Below are 17,072 nucleotides of genomic sequence, written 5' to 3'. Positions count from 1 at the left end.
TAAGTGTCCCATATGCATCTGCGTGTTTTTGAAATAAAATTAATTTGGAAAAAAGGTTTTTTAAGAAAAAGTAACTAACAGAAGATACATTGTTTTACTGCTAATTTTTGCTTCAGGCACTAGGATGACATGCTTTTTTCAGTTTCATACTGAGGTCTCGAGAAATACTGTATTTGTTAAATTGTTATTAATTAAAAATGAGAGAGCAATTTGGTAGGTTTAGACTTGATTAGATTCTCCAGAAAAGCTCAGATAACTCTAACGTGGAGAGAAGAATCTAAGCTGCTTTGTATTCCTTCTGCACTCAGTAGCAAAGCAACTTTCTTATGAATTTTCTATTTTTTAATAATTTGAGACTCTCAGGGGTTCTTTTGAATATGACTGTTCAATCTGAGTATTTAAATTGTGTGCAGAGCATGCCGCTTTATTTGAAATCAGCAAGAGGTGATGATTTGATGAAGAGTCTGACAGTCTCTGAGATTACAGTGGGGGAATCATTTGAGGGAGTGTTGGATAATCTGTGCAGGGCTTCCTGTTTGCAGCTTCTGTAATGGATTCCTGTGTTCCAGTGTTCCCTGTGATTTTATTGAAAGTGTGCAATGCCTTCCAAAAAGGCCTGACGGGGAGAGATTGTACATTTCCTGATAACCGTGACAAAATGATTCCAGCTGTTGTTGAGAGGCGCCTAGTGCTGGGCCGAAAATTGCTATTTTGTGCACCTTTAGGGTTTGAACGTGATGATATTTATTTGGCAGTGCCGTTTAACTGGTCCTTGTTAAATAGCTGTTAGCACAACATGCAGTTTCGGTGATGCTGTTTTTGTTTGTAATCTTCTAAGGTTGTGCTGGTGAGATGGAATGAACCATTCCAGAAATTAGCGACCTGCGATGCGGATGGAGGAATATTTGTTTGGATTCAGTACGAAGGCAGATGGTCTGTGGAGCTTGTCAACGATCGTGGGGCACAGGTTGGTGTGCATGTTTCCTCTGCAGTCAAGAGGCCAAATGAAGTGGACAAGGAACGGTACTTTATATCTTTCAAAAAGCACTGGAGAAAATGAAACGTTTCTTTATTGAAAGGAATGTGCAAGAACTGTCACAAAGGCGCTTGGCAAGCACAGTGCTTTCTCCAGTAGGCATGACATCAGAGCTTCAGCTGGGCTGATAGTTGGCCTGTCTCATTCTGTGCACTGCTGCCTTTTATTAAAACGGGGGAAAAAAATCCTACATGGCCCATGTATCTATTTTCTTGTCTCTGATATGTTAAGGTGAGCGACTTTACATGGAGCCATGATGGGACTCAGGCACTTATCTCCTATAGAGATGGATTTGTGCTGGTCGGTTCAGTCAGCGGACAAAGACACTGGTCTTCAGAAATAAACCTGGAGAGTCAGATCACCTGTGGCATATGGACTCCAGATGACCAACAGGTAATGAAAATGGGGCATTTAGGGGTGTCACTTGGGTAGCATTGGTATGCTATAGAATACACCTCTTTAAAAAGTTGCCAAGTAAAATGGTCACTTGGTAAGATCAGCTTCCATCAAAACTGCTGCTCCCACTGATAATGAAAGTTTAATTAATCCTGTTGTTCTTATTAGGTGAATAGGATAGTGTACCAAGTTCCCTGTCATCAGTTTTCACCCTGATTCATACACAGTCTTACTCAAAGTTAGTTGTTTGAGACAGGAATCTGTTAATTGTACCCTTAACTTGTTACAGCTATCTTATAAATGCATTTGAGCAGAGATACAGCCTGGACTATTAAACATCTGACTGGTCATTTCTGTGTAGATTTGTCCTGTTTGCACTTGCAGCAAGAGCAGTTCCAGCAGCGGATACGGTTATGTCTTGCATTCTTCTAAGCAAGTGTGTGCAATTGCATGTTGAAAAGATGTCTCAACCTTATGCAAATAAAATTTAAAAGAAGAAATTTTGCTGAGCTTTGAAAAAGCCAGTTAGAGAAATGGTAAAGAAGATTTTTCTAAAGGATTATATGACAGTGGACACAGCACCGTTTGCAGCGTGGCTGGAGCTGGGGCGCTGGTTTCATTTGCAGGATTTACACTGGCCCCTTGCCTGTCACTGCTGAGCTGACTGGATCACTCTTTCCTTCCTCATGCTTGCTGTCACTGTGGTTGTGTGTGTGTGTATAATTCAATGCTGAAGGAAACGATGGGCGTAGGATAGTGCAGAGAGAAACCCTGTTAGGATCGCAGCTGGATTGTTTTCCTTCCTTCATTTTACAGAGCTGTGGAAAGATGCTATTTCAAGACTCAAGGTACCACTGGATTTAGAATATTGTAAACTCATCAAGGGTGGTAGAGTTATTTTGGGAGTTGCTAGTGGAATATAATAGCACTAATAATATACATTTCTGCAGCAGCATCTAATAATTTTAGAATACTTTGCAAAGAATAATGAATTAATTATTGCAACACTGCTTTTTAAAGCCAGGGAGTCTGCCTGCCTCTTTTTGAATCTAGGGAAATGTAAATCTTGACAATAAATAATTTACTTGAGATCAAGAGGAAGAGACAAGCAGCAGAAGTAGGTGGGGAAGCTAAGATCTAATAGCTCTCAGTCCTGTGTTTTAAACATGAGGCTCCCCCACTTGTGTGATGCTCAGTTGTTGCTACTGTATTTGGAAATTTCTTCACTTGAGTATTTAATTTGGAGTGGCTGACTGCCTTTAATTCAGTTTAGCCAATATGTTTGTACTCTAATCTGGATGCTCCATAAGTGGTTATTCCAGGACACAAACGCTTGTTCAGCATCCAGATAAACACTTTTGAGCATAATGGCCTGTTCCAGCTATGTGAAAATGACTTGCTTGACTTACAGACTCTGCTGCTGACAAACTCTCTGAAACAGAGAACCAAACCAGCCACGAGCTTGATGTTGCTGTGCACAGTTCTGCCTAACTATGTGGTTTGCAGAGGTTTGCATGTTAAGTGATGATGGATCTTTGTACTGTTCTCTGGAGCTGGTGGAAAGAAGTGATCTTCTAAAATATATTTAGATGTACTTGCCTCTGGAGGCACGAGGAAACATGAATCACAGAGGTGCTGGGTGAGAGACTGTGCTCAATTCAAACTAAATATAGCAGAGGGGGAGGAAGGATGTTGCATACATTACACATAAATAAGTGTTTATGGAAAATGGATACCCTTACTAGCTTATTGCCTTACCTCAATTTTCTCCTGATTGGTATTTGTGCAAATGAGAACAGAATACTATGCTAGTCTAGAGTAGCTTCAGCATCTTCCCTATTGCTTAATGTACTCTGCTTGTCAGTACCGTGACTGAAAGATAAATGTTGACATTTAAATTTTTCTACTGTTCTTTTTGTCACCCTTCTGGCACCATGAAGGTTGCTATTGAAAGTATTCCTGGAAAGTATTACAGTCCACGGTCCCATGACCTTTAACACAATTATCTTTAAAATTTACATTTCCAGGGGGATTGTATTGTTCAATTTTCTATTGTCCTGATAGAAATTTGCTCAGTACAGTCTGTCTGCTTGCCTCACTCTTCAGTTCTCATAACTTTCTCCTTCACTCCCTTCTGCATGCATCTTGCTGGCTTCTCCTGGCTTCCCTCATCTTTTGATGGTACTACACCCCCTGTATATTCAGCACCAGCAGGCTGTCACCTCTGTCACTCCTTGCTATGGGTGGCTCTGTGGCAGCTCTGCAAGAGGAAGGTACCTTCCTACCACCACCTTTCTGCTGTAGATGAGGAAAGGTTGGAGCTGCAATATTGTCACCATCATCTTGTTTGACAGTGTGTGTGGCCTCTGGGATTGTGTCCTTACTGTGATGGAAGTAAAGCGCCTTTGAGGTAGTGGCCAATGTGTAGAGATGGGATGAGAGCTAGAGCGGTGGCCATGGTGCACTACAGTCTGCTGAGCTTGAGCATATCATTGTATCTTTTAATTGATTTGGTGCATACTCTGCCCTGATTAAGTTAACGGCTGGTTTTATTAATGCTAGGCAAAATTGTTCTGCATTTTCTTTTAGGAAGAGAGTGTGATCATTCTTTTTTTGGCTCAGTTGTTTTTCAGGTTTTTTGAGCTCTCCTTGTTTTTTGGGGACAAACTTACTTTGAGTCACGTGCAGTGAGCACTGCAGCGCTTTTTCTGCTATAGTTCACACCCAGATCTTGAGTATGGACTTTGGGCTTCTTCAGCTAATTCAATACGTAGGCCTTTTGAATGTAATCCTGCATTTATTTTAGAGGGCTAGAAGTCAGTTTTCTCACATCACTGTGTTCTTTAAGCCCGCTCATTCGGCATTTCCTCCTCCTGTACCCTGTAACCAGAGCACACATCTGACCAAGACAGAGCCCCATCGGGCTCCTGGGGATGTACAAATGGAAGCTTTTGTAAGTCTGGGCTGTCAGTCTCTCAGGAAGGTGCCATGCTTGTTAGACTTGGATGGATGGGATTACTCAGGAGCAGGACTTCCCTTGCAGTTTTTAAATGTTGGTTTTTTTAAGGGCTACAAGAGGCTCTAGGAGTCAGTCATGTGGAGTATTTTTCTGGTGAGCAGGCTCATCTGTGATCATTTAGAGATAAAAAGTATGTTTGAAATGAAAACCAAATTTGAAATATCAGAGAATGCTGTATCCTGTCTTGAAACAGTTTTGCATCATTGTCCCATGCTTCTTTTCAAAGAGGGAGTGTACATACCAAGCAGATTGAGGATTTCATAAGTGAGAAAAGCTTGACTTTTACCTAACCAAAGGGATTATTTATAATTCTAGAAGCAATATCAATAGGTAATTGAGGATTTTTTCTAAACCCACAAATCATACAAAACATTTTTCCAGTGCTTTGTCTCCTTTCCTGTGTGTTTACTGAGCTTGCAGTGACATTTTCCTATCAACTTCCACTGCCCTCAGGCCACTCTTCCCCCTCTCCTTCTCCCTATATTTTACCCATGAAAGAGATTATCTCTCTTTATGATGGAGAAAGACAGTGTCAGAGAACTGTAGAGGGTCTGATTATCCCTTTGTTTAGAGCAATGTAGTGTAACTCCTTGAACTTCCCTGGGGTTGTTTTTGTTGCTGTTTCTGCGTTTGAAAAGGGAAATCACTCTCCAGTAGAAGAAACCCTCAATGAAAATGAATTGATATATTTTAATTCCTGGATATCCCAGGAGGTGCTAGTAACCTATATTTGTTCCATGCATCTCTGCTAGTACAAATTATTAGACTTTCCTGACAGCTGTAAGTGCCCATTTCTGGTTTTTGCCCCTCCCCTTTTCCTGTTGTAAGCTTTTATTTGTGGAAATACAGGGACTGGACGGGATTCTCTTTGGCATGACAGGTACATGTATACATACAGGTGTGTGTGAACTTTGCCAGCGTGCTTCCTTCCTGTTTGCTTTGAAAATAAGTATATAACCAGGTAGGCTAACCTGATTTGCATCCTGCTGGGTACAACATTAAATGTTGTACATGGTCCCACTGCGATGCAACGTGCCCGAGTACTAAAAATGTGTAAATACGGGCCCCAAGGTTCAGCCTCGACAGTGCCTCATCATGCTCATGCACCAAAATTATGCTCTCAGTCAAACAGAAAAGCAGCACCATGTTAGGAACAGATACCCTGTGCACTGAAGGGTCTTTTAATGTGCGGGAAGAAAACAGTGAGAGCGGCGGCAGATGAATTGCATTGTATCGAACACAGCGCAAGGTGCAGGAGCGCTGTGTGCTGTCTTTTTAGAAGTCTCTTGAAGCTTGCAATAGCTGTGGAGAGAGGCAGTTTCTAAGCTGTTACTCACTCCTGCTCCCAGCGCTCGCCATCCTATTCCCATGGCAACCACAGAGACGCTTCAGCATCTTTTTTCCGTGACAAGCCGGAGGCAGGGACAGGCTCCTTCCCCTGCCTGCAGTGCATCAGGGTGGAGCCCGGGACCCAGAACGGAGCTCCACAGGAGGAAGGGGATGCCTGTTGTTCCTGGGCCCAGCAGTGGAGCTGGGTGGCATCCCTGTGCTAGCAGGACACGTGGTGCCGTACATGTCCCTGCCCGTGGCCGCAGGTAGCCACAGCTCTCAGGGGAGGTAGGAGCTGGTGAACAAGAAGTGCTGTCAAATGGTTACCAGTGCCATCAGGTGTTTCATGAGCTTCTCTCTCAGAGTTCTTGGGTTTGGTGTGGCTTTAGTCCTTGGCAGGAATTCTTCCTGATAAATCCCCTTTAGTACAGTCTGCTTTTGGATCCCCTATTTTCATCTGTGAGCTGTGATTTGCAGTTGCTACTACCTTTTTAGGAAATGGTGTTCTGAACAGCTCCTAAGCTGAAATTAAGGCCAGTAGCCTTACCTCGCTTCCGGAACACAGCATAAAACCATAGAATTTATAAGTGTTTGAAAATGTGTGGGCCATGCTGTTGCCTTCTCACCTACATCTGCGTTTGCCTGTGGCTCTGAAACGAGATGTCTGTGCTCCCTCTCATCCTCCTGCTTTGGTTTTATTCAGGTGCTGAAGAACACGTTTAATTTGGGCAGTCCTTGTTGTTATGGTAGTCACACTGGTCAAGTTTAATTATTCTCAGACGTCTGGATGTATGGAAGAAAAAAATCTTGAAGATGTCCTTCTAATGAGTTGACAGAATGATGAAAGGGAGCTACAAAGGGGCAGCTGGGGCAGTATGGGGAAGGTCGTAATTATTATGGATGAGGGGAAGGAAGGACAAAATGGAAAAGGTTACAGCCTGTAAAATTTGAAAATATAAGCAATTATTTTGGTCTTTATTAGAATAATTCTAGTTCCTATTAAGGATTTGCAGGAGTCCTAAAGATGCCAGGGAAAAAATATATTTTTTTGTCTTAACATACAAAAATGCATTGTTTTCTCCCAGCAATTCTGGCTGTAGAGACTACCAAATAATGACTTACAATGACTAGGGCCACTCAAAATTGCACTGTAAGATACAGTCATTGAGGAAGATCTGAAAGCCTTATTTTCATTGATGGATGAATTACTCAGATTACTGGTAAAAAAGGGTGAAGGCTTTTTATAGCATTAAAGAAATGTCATTACTTAACTAGGCAGTTTATTCAAGCCACAAGGACTGCAGACAATGGTTAAATTGCATATAAGCATTTTAATGTTGCATGCTGCATAAGTGAGCAGCAGCATTAAAAAGCAAAAAGAGGACAGGGGAAGGAGACTTCAGTTGTCTTTCAAGATAAATCCATTTGTTATATAAAACAAACAGATAAAACCCATCACAGCTTAAATGTCTAATATTTTGGACTGTTTTTAGAAGCATTTCAAACCTTTGTGGCAAACTTGCTATTAAAATTAATGATTTCTGCTTGCTTGTGCTAAAGGGTCTGTAAATATTTACTGAGCTATTTCAGCCTTTTGTAAACAAGATATGTGGGGGGGTGTATATAACCTTAAAATGTTTAAATATTTTTGCAGAGACTTTGTATTCTTGTTTTTTATATTTATACATGCTGGAAGCCAGCAACACTTTGTTTTTGCTCTTTGCTTGGGGGACTTGATTTTTATGATGGTACATAATAGTGACAGATTTTGTGAGAAAAGTAATGTGAATTTTAAGTGCTATTTTGCCTTTCTTTCTCCCATCTCCTTTTGTTACTTTGTTTTCAAGCTGTATTCTGCTGCTATTTCCTAAATAATAGATATCTCTTTTTTTTCCTCCCCTCTTTTTCTGATATCAGTGTATAGTTGTATTAGCATTACTTTTCCTTTGCCTTTCCTTTGTCTCTTTTGTCTCTTTTTGTCTCTTTTTATGCATCGTTCTGCTGAGAATACAGCTTCCAAAAAGAAGGAAGAAGAAAGCAGCTTGGTGCACCGTGTCATTTCTTGGTTGCGCTTTCCTTTTCTCACTAGCAGTGCTCAGCTACACTGCAGATTTCTGTGCTCAGATGAGGACTTTTTAGGCTTTGCCTTGAGTTTTGGAGAGGGTAGGCAACAAGGATGTTCTCCTTGGAGCCTCTCGGGTTCATCCACGGATTCAGGAGCTGTGGCATCTATCTGTGGGTTTATTCCAGTCAAATTTTTCCTGCCAGAAAGCCTTGTCTGTACTGCACGGTTACTGAGCGGGTAATTGGAGGAACAGAGCAATAAGGTGATGCTTCAATGTGCTTTCTTCTTCCCACTCGCTTCATCTGTGCCTTGCCTAATCTTTCCCTGGATGCTCTTCATCCAGCCTGCAGAGGCAAGGCACTGAGAGCTAACGAGATGGTGCCATTTGTTCTAGTCCTGAGAGCTGTAACATGGGGGTTGTTTATGGGCTGTCGGCATCGTGGCTCATTTTCTCTGTAGCTCCTGCAGTGTTTCGTGTCGAGACTGTTTCAGATCAGTCTTGCACAGAAATTTTTCTCTTAATGACTCTGTCTGAAAGGAGTAATACAACTGTTTTAATGTTTTTCTCGTCCTTGTAGACAGGGTATTTGATGTTTGTTAGTGCAAAAAGCAAATGCCTGAATGGATTTCTACATCCCTTTGGAAGCACAATTTACTAGGATGTACAGATCAGCCTCAGCAGTGTACCTTGTAACTCTTTCCCTATGACTCTCAGGTCGCAGTATTGCTATTTTAGTTGACTGGAATCTGAAGTTTAAATGCTTCACATTCCACCACGTCTTCGCCTCCCTCAGGAAAGAAGGATGTTGATGGCAGTGACAAGCCCGAGATGGAGGGAGAGATGAAAACTTGTGCTATTCAGTTAATGCATCCACTTATCATTTTTTTACCCGGTGCTGTTTCACATTTTTGAAGCATCAGTGTTTGAGTCAGCAAAGTAAAGATGAGTGCAAATAGAAACAAGACCAGTCTCTGTGTGGGAGGTGTCAGGAAGAAAGAAGTCGTTTGCCTCTCCTCTCACCTTGCTGGCACTTGTACAGAAAGATTTTGCTTATATAGCCTGAAGTCTTTAGTTCTCTGAGACAGGGAGTGTTTACTTGAACTTGTGGTTTTGAAAAGCTCTGTGCTATGCTTCAGCCCTGGGGCAAATAGTAAGAATGGGGTTTTGCTGTGCACCTCTGCGAGGGAGCAGCATGCAATTATGCTGCGTTTTAAGCAGTCTAGGGAAAAAATGGAACCTTCTGCAGGAAGGTGCTCTGTAAGGAGAAGTCATATGTAGGGTAGAAAAATTGCTTTGTTTCTTCAGATTTTCAACTGGTCAGGAGAGGGCATGTGAGTGGAAGTGTAATTCTTACTGAGGGAAAACCCTCTAAACTCTGAAGGTTTTACAGCATTTTTCAGGAAGAGTCCATTATTCCATTGCCAAAACCACCTGGCTGAGAATACTTTGGCCCCAGGATCCCCAGGTCATCTAGAGCTTTGTGATCTTTTTAGTTCAAAAGAAATGTAGCTGCCAGTGTGATTGATTTTGAACCTTATCATCGCTGGGACTTAATCCATCCATTTTTTGGAAACTTAGTAAGAAGACTAGGAGCCAAATGGGGTCTTGAACTTGGGTCAGATGTCTTCAAGCCTGTGAATAGTCTGAAACTTTGGTGCAGAAAACAGGGATTAGAGTGATTGAATCTCGAGGAGAATATTTGTGGATTTCTGCACTAGGTTTTGTCTGGGAAAGCAAGGCCAAGTTTTGTAGTAAATGGCAGAGGAAAGGTGATATTTTTGGAAAGTGATACCACATAGTCTTTCCATTGATTTGACAAAAAGAGATAGTTTACCAAAGGAAAATGGGAGCAATATCTCTTTATTCTCCAAAATCTTTCCCATCAGTGTTGTATCCTGCATGGGTTCAGCTTGAGCTCTCTGTTCTTTGTCCAGGAGCCAGTTTCTTGTCAGCATCCAGATGTTGAGGGATTGTTGGCAAACTGAAAAGGAATTAATCCTTCCTTGCTTTCCTTGCTTTTTAAGAGAGTAGTCGTTCTTCAGTGCCTCATTCAGTAACAGTTTATTACTCAGCCTGACTCCATGTTGACTCAGTTACACTTGACCTCACCCATTGCACGTATTTCCTGACCACGCTGAGTTACTGCTCTCTGCCAGCACCCAAGACCTAGAAGGAGAGGGCAGAAGTTGAGGGACTAACTTCCATTAGTGTATAGCTTAACTTAATTCTATGTTCTGAAATTCAAAACAGCAAGGACATTGCTTCTGAGCTGCTTTGTGTTGCTTTTTCACTGGTTGAGAGTTCTGTCCTTGTTTCTAAGTAATACTATTTTCAATTAGGAAGAAAAACAAGCCACAAAACCCCAGCAGAAACTCTCAGACTTCTAAAGCTCTGAATGAGATTTTAGCTTCAGCAGTCAACATATCTTTCAGGAAATAACTAAAACCTGACTTGGGAATAATGCAAGAGACTACCAAGTATATAAGTTGACTTCTTTTCCTGATTGAGTGCTTGTTGGTAAAACTAATTGCATTTTCCCACCAGATGTTGTTTTAGTTGCTATGTGTAATTGCATATTTGTGAAGAATATGTGTTTTCAGAGACAGACTTTCCTGGCAGTTTTGTGGGGAATCAGAAAACAGTACTGTTCAAAGAATATTTCAGAGTACTTCTGCTCTGGGAGTTCAGTGGTTCAGGTTTGGAGTCCTGTCCAAGTTAATTGCCACAGAAGATGTTCTGTAGAAGGTGTTCAGCTGTTGGCCTTTTATTCATTTTGCATGCTGCTTAAAATGTGATTTTTTTTCACATTTTAAGTAAACTGAGGCATATCATTAGTACAGTGAACACTATATCGGAGGGCAACTCTTCAGTTAAAAATCTAATTGCTATAGGATACTTTATTGAAAAATGTCTTGAGAGTCAAGAAGGAATATAGAAAATAGAAACGTGTGTACGTGGAATACACAAGTCAGAATTAGTCCAGGTATAATTACAAGAATGTATAATAATCATTCTTTCTGTGATTTGCCAAAATGCTTTCATATAGCATTTCATCTAACATCTTTGCCTGGACAATTGCTTCTATCCTGACATGTCCAGGGCAGTTAATAGCTTGTGATCCTAGTTTTAAGGCTGCTTGTATTTTTGACTCCTGGAGTGGCATGCAAGCTGTATCTCATTTACAGTCATTCAGCTACATTATACTATTTTAGAGAGAAATAAAGCCAGTGCAGTTTGAATCCCCAGTTTTTGGTATTTCAATATTTATTAAATGGATTTGTCACCAAGATCTCTGATGGATTTATTTTGCCTTCTCATTTGAAGGCTCTGTAATAGTTATATAGATCCTAAAGAATTTGTAAAAGAGAGAATGAGCGAGCCTGAAAGTAAGTAACTAAGCCAGTGCTGGTTCTGAAAGTATTAATGGCCTTGAACGAGAATTTCACTGCTATATGTATGTTTATATATGAAGTTAGCTGAACGATCCTGGGCTGTACCAGTCATATGTGGGGCTGGTAACTCCTCATGTCCAAAGGAAACAGAGAGGCTTCTAAGATTTTTGGACATATAGGCAGTCAAGAAAAATTTAGTGCTTTCCCCCTGGGCTTGTATGTGAATTTTAGTGATGTCTCTTTTTGTGTCAGTTCAAGAAATTGTTTTACAGTGGCTGAATTTTTAATGGAAATAAAAAGTATTCAGCAAGAGACTAGCTGTCTCCTTCACTCTTCTTTTCTTTATTTCTCTCTCTATTTTGAGGTAAAAAGAAGGAAAGCCAGAAATATGACACTGAGAAAAAAACCCCAATTTTCACTTTTTAATGTATCCTAAGAGGAGTTTGCTGCACTGTCTCCTGCTCTGTGATGAAGAAACAGTAAACAGGAAAAACCCAAGGAATGCAAAATGCTACTACTACATCTAAATGGACTGCAGAATTCTGTAATTAAGCCTTGGCAAGACTGGCATTCTTTTGTTAGGCTAATGAATGAAAATAATTAAAGGCAATAATTTTCCCTGTACTTCCTCTGTTACTAAGCCTACCTGATCCATCATTTTGTGTATTTATCACTTTGTAGTTCAATTAATTTTGAATCAGCAGAATAGATTTATCTCTATTAGTGTGATGGCAGTATGGTGACAACTGTGAAGGCTGTTCTGATCATAAATATTCATGTCTGTCCAGGTGGCTAAATCAGAGCAAACAGAACTAATTCTGAGCTTCCTTTAACTGCTCAGCTTCTTCTGACAGTGCAAACAGTTGACCTTCTTAGCATTTTTGCAAAGTGTAGTTCCTGAGGTGCCTAGTTCTTCCTGCAGGGGAAGATGGGGGAGGAGGCTGAAGAAGAAAGCATAAAGACAGGTCTAAATTTTGAGAAAGTGAAGGGCAGTGGAGCAAAACACAGAACGAGGCAGCTGCAAACGCAGAGCTGTGCAGGCAAGTTGCTGAGTGGCAGCATTGATACAGCCTGGTACGATGGCACCAAGGTTTCAGCAGGTATGTGTGCCACTCACACACACAAAGGCAGAGAGTAAAACAAAATACTGAAAGGGCAATGTTTGCCAAGTGGGTAGGAAAAGGAATCCTTCAAGCTTTGGAACGTACAAACCCTGGAGAGTGTTAAAAACCAAAAGCTGCTACCTGTCTTGTGGGAGAAGGAAGATATGTAACTTGAGAAATTGCTCAGTGGTGTTACTGACAGCTCAGCCACATCTTAGGGAAGATTAGAGCACTTAAGATTTCATGACAGATGATGTTAATTTTCAGGATGTTTCAGAGTGTCCAGGAATTTCGATGCAATCTGTTAGTGCACCTTGCATAGTCCTACAAGGTGAGTTCTGTCTGTATGCAAAAATTTGGGGTTTTAAGAATCAGATTGTACTAGGATGGAGTTTGCCTGATTAATTTTCAGTGCTGTTTTAATTAATGGAGTCTGTGAGTTGTTTTGCATTTGAGAGTTGTCAGATGTATGTTCTTTGTAAAAGTCAGAGAGGATCTGTTAAAAATCCTGAGCCAGCAGGAGTAAAACAGACACATGTTCCTTTTTTAGCGTTCCAGCATCACGATACTGGAATATCTCACTTTAAAAGTGCTACCCTAAAGTAGCCTCCAATGGCTTTATATTTCTTCCAGCAGCTATAGCAAATCCAGCTTCTAATGCTTCAACTTCAGTTTCAGTCAAAGGTTCGGTCGTTTCCCTGATGCAGAATGACAGGCCCTGTTCTGAGAATGTATTGATCAGATTTCCTGGGAGTTTTGTTTAACCAGCAACATTAGAAACCTTCAGTGTTAATATTAAATGTCATGAAGAGAGGCATCTTGTTTTATCGATATCTTTCTGTAACATTATTGACTGTTCAGTTTGTACAACCGAAACCTGAGACTGGAAATAAGTCTGCCTTCTACTCCTCGTATGTATTCCAATTATCATAAAGCTTGAGCAGTCTTACTGTTGATGAGTTCACTCTACTTATATTAAACCAAATTAAATAGCAACAAAGTGTGTTATGTGAAAAAGAAGCACTGCTGTTAGAAAACTATACTTTTGCAAAACAGTGAGCTTCCTGAGCTGGACCTTCAGTGTACCAGGTCATTGGTCACTTCCTTGTAGCCTTGTGGATCTCGGTGCTGCCAAACCGCTTTGTGCTGGTCCTGTGCCTGGTCCAGAGCATTGCAACATCACAACAGATCTTACAGGAACTGCAGAGTTCAGCACAACGCATCCGTATGTAGCAAAGCCACCCAGCTCATCCAAGCTGTTCCTCTTGAGCTGAATTTTTAGCTTCTTGGCTGTTGTAATATTCATCTCTTTGTAAGAGGAATACCTCAGAGCAAAATACCCCATCTTCTGCTTACCATATGTCTTTTAGAAATTGGTGTATTTCAGACTGGTAGTTGAAGTGTCTTTGATATCTTGGGTATTTAACGAGGTTGCAATCTTGAATGCTAGGTTTCATGGATGATAGTTGAAAAATCTTTAGTTGAAAAACCTACTAATTTACCAAAACTCGGTTGTGAAACTCATCTCAAGTTAGCACATAGACTAAAGAGGCCAGCACATTCCAGAGAAGGGCGTTTTTCAGGTATTCAGATTTGTTTTAGCAGATAAACCAAGCATGGGTTTCATGGAGAACTAAGACACTTGTTTCAGAACTGAACCCACCTTTCAACTCTTTGTACACTTGGAAAACTGTGTGTGCTATCCCAATGCTGTTGATCACAGTTTCCCCTTCAAAGCACTCAACATCTGGGCACTACAGGAGCCCTGCATTTGTGTCATTTTTGATCAGCTACAGCTTCACCGTAGTGTAGACTTTATCATGTTTGATATTTTGTAAAGACATGCGGTATGAATGTTGTGGTACTGACTCACACTCAGAATGTATTGGGTCATTTCAGGTATTTGGTTATCAGATTTTCCATATTTTGCAAGTGATAATACATGTAAGATCAGTTGTAATAATAAGCAATAATATGAAAGGAGAGATGAGTCAAGAGAAGAACAGAACAAGGGGCCAAAGAACCACTTCAATATAAGTACCTGGGGTTTTTTAAATTACTCTTATTGTCACTTAGCTTTTGTGTTAAAGGGTTAACAAACCACTATTAAGTTGCTACCTTTTTCCAACATTCTGTCTGACCTCTTAGATCTGCAAACACACACAGACACACATACCCAAAAAAAAAAAAAAATGGTATCTAAAATGTAACTTCTTAATTTCTCTGTTAGATCCTTTAGGGACATCCTGTGGCTCAACCTTTTGTCTGAAGGTCAAGAGAGTTTTATTCATCTGACATAAGTAGCTTGAGTGTGGCATTTATAACCTGAGTAATGTTATGGATGATAACACCATTAGACATTTTTACAGCTTCAGCAGGAGTTCAGCCAGCAGGACTATCAGGCTGATAAATGCTTTCATCTTAAAGGTTGTATTGCTACAATAACCCTGAAACTTAAAGCTGCTCCTTGGAACCTACAGCCTGGCTGAAGAGATGAAGTGTGCCCTCTGATATTTCTGGGTTGCTAAAGAGCTCTCCAAAGTTCCAATGCAAGAATTAAGAGGCTGACATGCAGCTGTTCTGAATTGGAAATTACTGAGTACTCCATAATTTTAAATTATTTGGGGGCAGTGCTACTCAAAAGAATTCGCTTTAGATTGAGATGAGACTGAACTGCTGAATGATGAGTCCAAAGATTTTATTCCTACCCAATTATAAAATGTTTCTGCAGGGTTTTAGGAGGCAGACTCTTGTACTGCTATTTTCAGAAAAAATAGAGGTTCACCTCTTCTGTTAGAAGTTATAGAACTTTTAGGAGACTAGTTCAAAACTAATCTATAGTAAACTATAGAGTGGTTTGAGAGGCTAGCAGTAACAACTGGTAGGATTTTTGCCTTTGTAAAAGTTTGTTTTACAAACTTTTTGAGATCAGAAATAGACTGGCTGTGTTTTGAAAGTGAATAGTGAAGGTGGCTGTGCACTGATCATCCATGTGAAAACAGTGGAAATAATGAACAGTGTGAAAGGAGATGTGATGATACAAGTGGAAGAAGAAGAATAGAATAAGGGATTACAAGGGAGGATAGTGTGAGGTGAACAGAGGTTGAGTTCTTGCTTTTACATCCAAGAATAGTATTCTGAGGCTTGTAGCAAACTTCAGCTGCTGTTTTAACCCAGCAACTATTTAGCACAAAAATATTTGTAACATGTAATAATGTAATTATTAAGGCAGACAGATACTGATTTTTTCAATATTTTTGATAATGGGAAACAACTCCATTGTTTTTCTTAAGATTTTAATGACTTGTTGGGAGTTCTGTTAAATTGTTGTTCTTGTTTACAGCCTTTATTATGTTGATCATAAAAGAAAAATCTGGTTTGGATTTTTTGGGGGTTTTTTTGGGTTTTTTTTGACTAAGACTTAAGAAGCCACACTTCCTTTCTGAAACTTTCAAAAGTGCAATAATGACAATGCCTTCCTAGGAGACCACTATTGTATAAGTCTGATACAATACACACATTGAAAGCTGCAAGTCTGGCACGGGCTCTCAGTGGGAAGATGGAAAAGACCTCTGACAGCAGAGGTCACCGAGGGTGATTGCAGGCTTTGAACAACTGTACATGGAGATCCTAAGTAGGCTATGATTCTGGAGCTTGGGAAAGAGATGACTAGGGAATTAGATAATAGAGGTCTCTAAAATTGTGACCAGTGTTAAGAATGTAAGTAGGGAACAATTATCCATGATTCTTTCAATATAAAGAACTAAAGGTTGCCAGATGATACTATCAGTTATCAGAGAAGAGGGATTGGGGGTTTTTTTGTTGAGAGCTACAGGAGTGTGCAGGGGAGATGCCTCAGTGCATCCTGTTCTTTTACTCCAAACACTTGACCACTCTTAAAGATAAAATACAAGGCTAGGTGAATTTCTGATCTGGGCATATAATTGTTAGCACCTTAAATTTACAAGTACTGGAAATAGGTGATAGACGGAAGAGCAAGTGTAAGATTTGACCTTCCTTTTAGCTTCATTTTTAATCCTGGCTAGTTTTCAAGGTTGATGGGTGCTTTTAAACTTGCTTTTAAGTGTGTTTGCCTCATACAGAATTACATGATAGCAGCAACAGCCTTGGCTAATGCATTTATTGCTTTAGGATTTATTAGTCCTTACTTCCTGAATTTTTCCTAACATCGATCAAATATACAGCATCTTAACTTTCTTAAATCCTCAAGAAGAATTTATTTAAAAAGGAATTGCAGTTTCCAGCCAGTCTGACTTCGGTCTGTGTGATTGGCTATGGAGTTGTTTAAGGGCAAGGAAAAACCTGGATTATCCATTTTGTATTTGAAATGGTGGTCTTCTCATCTCCTCCTGGATGTGCAGCACATTGCCCTCCCCTTGGCCTATGATAATCTACTTCCAGCTGACTGATCATACTGCTTTTGCCTCTCTGTTTTTGTTTTTGGAAGGCATTCTCCCACCTTCTCTAGCTCACCAACTGAACAACCTGTCCTTCTCTATTCAGTTTTCTATTTCTCATAAGCCATTTGAAATCTCTGCTAGGATCTCACTTTTGTCAGCTGTGTCTTTTGATATTGTTATGACTGATGCACACCTCGGTTTCTGCCACCAGGTTTAGGAGGTTTTTGCATTATCCAAGAATGCTAAAGAATCTGTGGTAGCCTTTCTGCCAGTTCACTTTAATTGCGGTAATGATCAAGCTCAAATGAAG

The 17,072-nt window shown here is 40.3% G+C and overlaps 1 protein-coding gene across 6 annotated transcripts in view; it reads left to right on the top strand.

The window, feature by feature from the left end:
- The window catches only part of TULP4 (TUB like protein 4), a 155,958-nt gene that overhangs the window by 103,582 nt on the left and 35,304 nt on the right, over positions 1-17,072 (top strand). For all 6 annotated transcript variants that reach the window (XM_040060905.2, XM_040060909.2, XM_040060906.2 and 3 more), the window contains 2 exons: positions 839-967; positions 1,268-1,429. In XM_040060905.2, the coding sequence (XP_039916839.1) occupies positions 839-967; positions 1,268-1,429 (291 nt within the window). The remainder of the gene's footprint in view (positions 1-838; positions 968-1,267; positions 1,430-17,072) is intronic.

Source organism: Hirundo rustica, chromosome 3, assembly GCF_015227805.2.
Source record: "Hirundo rustica isolate bHirRus1 chromosome 3, bHirRus1.pri.v3, whole genome shotgun sequence".
Taxonomy (NCBI): domain Eukaryota; kingdom Metazoa; phylum Chordata; class Aves; order Passeriformes; family Hirundinidae; genus Hirundo; species Hirundo rustica.
The sequence above is the reverse complement of the archived record's forward strand: the minus strand, read 5'-3'. Positions and strand labels throughout refer to the sequence as shown.